The following is a 6911-nucleotide window of genomic DNA, read 5'->3' as shown; positions in this document are numbered from 1 at the left end:
CGCAGCCATGACCTTTTTTCACATGGTGTCACGCGTGTAGCTAAATAATAGTTAAATTACTGCCGGTGATTGATTGTTTGCGTTTTTTCTTTCTTTTCTCTCTCCTAACAACTAAGGTGTACAATTGTCATCTTTATTTGTTGTTTGTCAATTTCAGTCTTTATTCTTTGAATTTCTTATTTCATTTTTACTCCTTTTATAGAAGTTTTGTTTTTTGTTTTTTTCAATTTTGTCCTTCAATTACAATTTCTTATATGTTTTGTTTTTCATTTCAATCCTCATTCTTTTAATCTTTTTTTATTCTTATTCCTTTTATAGTTTCAGTTCTCCTAAATCCGTCTCTATTTTTTTTTTTTTGGTGTTTCAGAATCCATCCTCTTTCTTTTGATTTTTTATTTCGATATTTTTCTCTTTTGTTTGAGTTTTATGTGTTTACAATTTAGACCTTCAATTCTAATTTGTGTATATTATGTTTTTCAATTCAGTCCTTTTCCTTTTGATTTTTTATTTTTTTTCCTTGGTTTTTTTTCAAAGTTCTTATAGTTTTTAATTTTACCCTTCAAATCAAATTTATGGTTTTTTTAATAGTAATAATATTTATTTTTAAATTTATTAATAAATATAATTCTAATAATAGTAATTATTATTATTAAAAAAAAATTTATACTTTTAATTTCATTTTACATTGTAAAAAAATTGATATTGACCCACCATGAAACGCGGGTCAATATACTATTTCAATTTAAATTGAATCAAATTGTTTTTTTAATAGTTTACTGTTCTGATCATAAAAGCACCATGCATTTCAATGTTTAAGATTCAAAGCGAATTCATTAATGTTAGATGTGCTCTCAATTGCAACGAGGATTGAAAGGACTTCAAAATGTAACTCAAATAAAGACACTTTCGAGCCACAATTCTTTGATTCCGCTGTTTCGGAATGATTTTTTTTTTAAATTAATTATTTTGGTTTGTTAATGTAAAAAATAATATATTTTTAAAAAAACTTTAAAGAACATCGAATATAATAATCTCAAACAACCTGTTATATTACATTGTAAAACAACAAAACAGGAGAAATGAAAGTATTTTAAAGGAGTTATTATAATAATTGTTTTTTATTAATATAGATGTTCAGAAACTTATATATATTTTAATTAATTTTATAATTTTAAAATTAATAATTATATAAATTTTCAGTTTTTTATTCTCAACTTTTAGCCATGGATTATCTACTAGTAGAGGGTTATTATAGTAAATTTTAATATACTCACTTCGAGGAGAGGTAGGTGATCTAGGTAACGGCAGCACGCGTTGCCACGTAGGAGTATCTTGGACACCCCTAGTCTGAACATACAATTTAGTGAGACTCATATAGAGATTAAAGAGCGAAAAAGACCATTTCTTTAGCATAATATTTCTCAACAACCCCCAAAACTCAACAACTTCCCATTTTTTCGCCAGTAGGATATATTTATATATACGTGTAGAACAAATGCAAGTTCTTAACGCTGCTACTATATCCATCCATCTCTCTCTCTCATGGCGGCTAAATCTGCTCTCCATTCTTCCTCACCTAACACCTCTTCTTTTTTGAACTCTAAATCGAATTTGGTTCATTTCAGAAGAACCCAGTTGAGATTTGAGCCCAGAATCCCATCAAAGCCTATCAAATGGGAAAGCTGCTCAAGAACAAGAGAGCAATCAAGGGAAAAGGTGAAGCAAGGGGGGCGATTATTCACGGTGAGGTGCACGGCAGAGGGCATAGAGAGGGGAATGCTGATCGGAGGTGGGAGAGGAAGAGAGGAAGCAGTAGCCAGTAAGATGCTTGATATCCCAGAGAGGTTTAAGGTGGTGGCTTTAGTGGCATGTGTCATGTGCTTGTGTAATGCTGATCGTGTTGTAATGTCCGTCACTGTCGTTCCTCTTGCTACCAAATTTGGTTGGTCCAGTTCTTTCTTGGGCATAGTACAGGTACCAAATCTATTTCCTGAGATTTCTGCTTCCTAGCTCTTTCTTCCTCCCCTTTTGTTTTATTTTTTATTTTACCCTAATTTATGGGTTTTCGACATGAATCCGAGAGTCGAAGCTCGAACTAGTCTTACAATCCAGTAGTTTTTTGGTCCGTAGTGTAGTTAAGTTTTTACGTGTCTGATTTTCGAACAAAGAAATAATATTAATCTTAATCATTATATTATCATTGCCGGCCATCCGACTAAAATGGGTGAAGATTTATAAAGCTCAAATCCAAATATGTGAAATAGTATAATCGTTTGAAGCATCCCCCGAGCCTAACAGGCGACAATAGCTGAAAAAACAGAAAGAAAAGTGAGGGAAAATGACAGATAATGTGTGGTAGTTGAGAAAGTGATAGCTGTAGCTGTGTTGTGATGGCTTGCCGCCGCTTGAAATTATGGCTAACCCGTCCTACCTACAACATTTTGGCTCGTGACCCGTTCGGAAATGTCATAAAAGTTTTTTTTTTAATTATTTTTTATTTAAAAATTATTTTTTTTATTTTTTCAAATTTATTTAAAACTTAATTTGGGTTCAAGTTTTTTTAATTAAAATTACATTATTTTAAAAAAACATTACGTTACAATTTAGGTTTAATTCACAGCTTGTTCTTACTCTCCTTTCTTAATTAGAAATTTGATGATAGTTCTTTTTCCTTCTTTTTTTTTTTTTTGTCAATTTGATAATAATTTTTTTCTTCTTCAAAGTCAAGAAGAGGCAGGCACATCTAATTACACTAATAATTTCTCGAATTAAGGGCCTGCAATCAATTATTTCCTCTTTTGGTGGATATTTGAGGCAATTATTTCCTCTTATAATGGATATCTAAGGCAACTAGAAATTTTTTTGAACTTAAGATTAAAGGATTTATTCTTCCTGACTTTAAGTTTGAGTTATATAGTTGTTAATATGATGATTACTGGAGATTTATATAATCGTTAATTTCAGGACCTGTAAAATTAATTAAGGTATATACAAACTAGTTCGGATAATCGAAACAAAAAAACTTAAAATCTTTTTGTTATTATTTTGAGTGCTTCAGGTGTATTGTCATTTAGGATTTGATTATTTTTTATAAAAGTATTTGGTAACATACTTATGTGATATATATATATATATATATACTATTTTTAACTAAGAAGAAGATTTCACAATAAACTATTTTATTTTTTATTCTATACATTTAATTAAAACCCGAGGTACTTTATTTTGTTTTAAAACAAAGTTGCTTTAAAGTGTTATGTGTTTTATTTTGCAAGAAACCTTAATCAAAATATACTTTTAGGCTGAAATTAGATATTGTTAAAATAATATTTTTTATTTTTAAAATTATTATATTAAAATAATCTAAAAAAAACATTAGAATCCCAAACACACTTGCGTGAAGCATTAAACAGTGTGCCGTGAGCGAATGGCCCTTAGAATGCCGAGCCAAACCCACATGGTCCCATAAAACAAAAGGAGATCCAGGGCAAGGTTTAACTAGTACTGGTGCAGACTGCGGACCCTACAACTTCGCACCTTGGACCAGATCAGGATTTACCCACCTTCCTTGCAGTTGCATTGGAGTTAATCTGCCAGGTAACTGGATTATAGATCATTTTGGTTTATTTAGGAAAATTAAAAAAAATTAAAAATTTAATATTTTATATAAAAAAAATTAAGAAACAATCATGAAAATAAAAGTTATATATACAGCAAATAATAAAGTTTAAAAGACAACTTGTTTTTTATAAACATAGAGAATCCAATCTCAAATTAAAACTTTATTGTAATATTTATATAATAAATTTTGACATGAATTAATACTAAATAGTAAATTAACATATATAAAATAAGGTTAAATAAAAAAAAATCTCCCTAGCTCGAGGCAATGTCTCTTAAACTTAAACGACTATATTAACTTCCACCAAAAAAAGATTTATTTTAACTCTAAAAAAATATATGATGCGAGGTATTTATAATATAATTTTTTTTTATTTTTTTTTAATAATGGGTCTCCGCAAAGTTGTGCTAGATCATAAGTTAACCTGACAGGTTGGTCTATATCTCTTCTAGGTAATTACATGTCCAAATTTATCTTTTACAGTGTAATAGGATCTTAGATTACCCGGATCCCGACATAACTTGTCGGGTCAGACCGGATCTAATAACTAATAACAACGCGTGAGACATATTGTTGTGGGCTGTTGATGACAAGTACCAAGCGTAAGAGACACTGTTGATGACAAGTAACAAGCGTAAGACGTCAAAATAGGCGTGACTCGGACACATATGGCAGACCTACTGCCCATAACTTCTGACTAGAAAATTCATCAAATGATTTATTTATTGATCCGTGTCTCGCAAGTGACAATTAAAGGGTTGTTGAATAAAAAAACTAAAGAAATAAAGAAAATCCTGGAGGCATAGTCAGTGGTAGGTGGCATGACTCAAATCTTAAAGACATATATGAAGAAAAATAAAAAAATGCTTAATTTCGACAAGTAAATACTGAGTCGAAAACATACTCTGAGAGTCTGACCATTAAAAAAAAGGAGGCACAATTTAGTTCTCACATGGAATTCAGACTGGTCATTGCGTATGATTTTTATTTTTCTCTTAACAGTTTGGTTTGATGTTGTTTTACTAGTTGATTCTTGAGTGGTGGATGATTAAAGTGAACTTTTTTTTGTTAATTATTTCTTGAAGTCATCCTTTCTATGGGGATACATATTCTCATCAGTCATAGGAGGAGTCCTGGTAGACAGATATGGAGGAAAAAGAGTGATGGCGTGGGGTGTGGCCTTATGGTCTCTGGCCACTCTACTTACTCCATGGGCTGCCAACCACTCCACCGTCGCCCTTCTGGCCGTTCGTGCATTCTTTGGACTTGCCGAGGGTGTTGCTTTGCCTTCCATGAGCACCCTCTCATCAAGGTAATGCAAATTGCTTGTATGACAGAAAACTGCTAGCTTGTACTCTTCGTTGCTTGACTCTGTTCTTGTACATCTTTGATTAGGTGGTTTCCAACCCATGAACGAGCGAGTGCAGTTGGAATATCCATGGCTGGATTTCATCTTGGAAATGTCATAGGCTTACTGCTGACTCCAATTATGCTGTCAACAGTTGGGATTTCTGGCCCTTTTATCCTTTTCTCTTCTCTTGGGCTACTATGGCTGACAAGATGGGCAAATGGGGTCACAAGTGATCCAAGAGACAGCCCTTTTGTTAGCAAATCAGAGTTGAGATTAATCCAAGCTGGTAAAACTGATTCTCCAGCAAGTGATGGCCAGTTTCCACCACTTCGTCTCCTATTGTCAAAAGCACCATCTTGGGCTATTATTTTTGCTAATATAACGAACAATTGGGTGAGCTACATTACATTAGTTTAATTCTTCACTTTGTTGAATGCTTTGAAGTTTTTCTTTAATATTCTCTTACATGCTCAAAATCACAGGGATATTTCGTTCTTCTCTCTTGGATGCCTATATATTTCAACACTGTAAGCTCCTGTTTCCTCCATCTCTTTTATGTTAGTAATGTCTTTAAGGATCATGGTTGAAAGATGCGCGCCTGCCAGTTTGTGCATGAATCAGTTTCCATGGACCATATGCTATTGAATCACCAAACTTATCCCAGTTTCCACTCTTCCTTATGAATGCAGGTGTTTAATGTGAACTTGAAGCAAGCGGCTTGGTTTAGCGCTGTTCCATGGGGAACAATGGCAGTCTCTGGCTATGTTGCAGGAGCATTATCTGATTCATTGATTAAGGCCGGCTACTCTTTGACAATCGTCAGAAAGATCATGCAGTCTATTGGATTCATTGGACCTGGTGTCTCATTGCTCTGCTTAAATTATGCCAAGACACCAGTGACTGCAGCTGCACTTATGACTATAGCGCTGAGCTTGAGCTCTTTCAGCCAAGCTGGCTTTCTTCTCAACATGCAAGTAAGTTTCAACTACTTTGTAACTAGTTGATTAGCTAGCTGGATCACCTCCAAGTTGCGCTCATTTTCATTTTTCTTTTTTCTTTTTTAATCAGGATATAGCACCTCAGTATGCAGGATTCCTCCATGGTAAGTTCTGGGCATCTTGCCGTTGTTTTAAACTGGATAATCAATATTCTTTCAGATACCTATACGCAAGACTTTTGTCACCAAACATAATGCCGTTCTCCAATTGAATGATCTGCCATACAGGAATTGCAAATTCAGCTGGGACATTAGCAGCAATAATCAGCACGATTGGAACAGGTTATTTTGTTCAGTGGCTAGGATCTTTTCAGGCATTCCTCACAGTCACAGCAGGGCTCTATTTCGTTACAGCCATCTTTTGGAACTTGTATGCTACAGGAGAGCGAGTTTTCTAGACTGAACTCAAGTGTAAATGAAGTTTCCACTGCTCTGGAAACAGCACAGGTCTAGAACTAGGAATTATTATATCAATGAAGGTAAACTAGTTACAAAAGGGTGAAGAACACGAGTTCACGTAGGTTAAAATTATAAGTCAAATATTTTAGGCATGAAATGTTTACAATGGAGGGAGTTGATGGTGTATACTGTATAGTATGTTGACTACGTGCGTGCAACATTCATCTCTATTATTCTTTTAATGGTTTTTCACTTCGATATATCCATCAGAATGAGCTTGTGAAAGAAATATTGCTGTCATAAAAACATAAATCATCATAATTTTAAAAACTATCTATTCACTTGAAAACAATTAAGCATCGGGGTAACTTCTCATCAATGAAGCTAGCTCACCCATGCTGGGCCTGCGTATCTTTGTAAGGCGTGTCATACAGTGATAACTCTGGAATTGACGACCCGTCAATCAATGTAAGCTTTGACAAAAGATGGAGGCAACACGTCAATAAGGAAACTCCCACCGTCGGTACATAGAAAATTAATCG

The 6911-nt window shown here is 33.7% G+C and overlaps 1 protein-coding gene across 1 annotated transcript; it reads left to right on the top strand.

Moving 5' to 3' along the window:
* The first annotated feature begins 1407 nt into the window (after positions 1-1407).
* On the top strand, positions 1408-6629 carry LOC7466045 (probable anion transporter 3, chloroplastic). The gene is made up of 7 exons (XM_002323519.4): positions 1408-1974; positions 4708-4934; positions 5018-5366; positions 5456-5500; positions 5663-5947; positions 6042-6075; positions 6199-6629. Exons 1-7 carry the CDS (start codon positions 1543-1545, stop codon positions 6366-6368), a joined length of 1542 nt encoding a protein of 513 aa, XP_002323555.3. The 5' UTR covers positions 1408-1542; the 3' UTR covers positions 6369-6629.
* The last annotated feature ends 282 nt before the right edge of the window (positions 6630-6911 follow it).

The sequence above is a fragment of the Populus trichocarpa genome, chromosome 16 (genome assembly GCF_000002775.5).
Source record: "Populus trichocarpa isolate Nisqually-1 chromosome 16, P.trichocarpa_v4.1, whole genome shotgun sequence".
In the NCBI taxonomy this organism is placed as follows: Eukaryota; Viridiplantae; Streptophyta; class Magnoliopsida; order Malpighiales; family Salicaceae; genus Populus; species Populus trichocarpa.
The sequence above is the reverse complement of the archived record's forward strand: the minus strand, read 5'-3'. Positions and strand labels throughout refer to the sequence as shown.

What these genes read in the sequence shown, in the direction of transcription:
- LOC7466045 (XM_002323519.4), top strand. Translation starts at nt 1,543, where the DNA reads ATGGCGGCTAAATCTGCTCTCCATTCTTCCTCACCTAACACCTCTTCT. An exon ending in CTTTCTTGGGCATAGTACAG is followed by an intron (nt 1,975 to 4,707) that starts GTACCAAATCTA and finishes TATTTCTTGAAG; the next exon opens with TCATCCTTTCTATGGGGATA. An exon ending in ATGAGCACCCTCTCATCAAG is followed by an intron (nt 4,935 to 5,017) that starts GTAATGCAAATT and finishes ATCTTTGATTAG; the next exon opens with GTGGTTTCCAACCCATGAAC.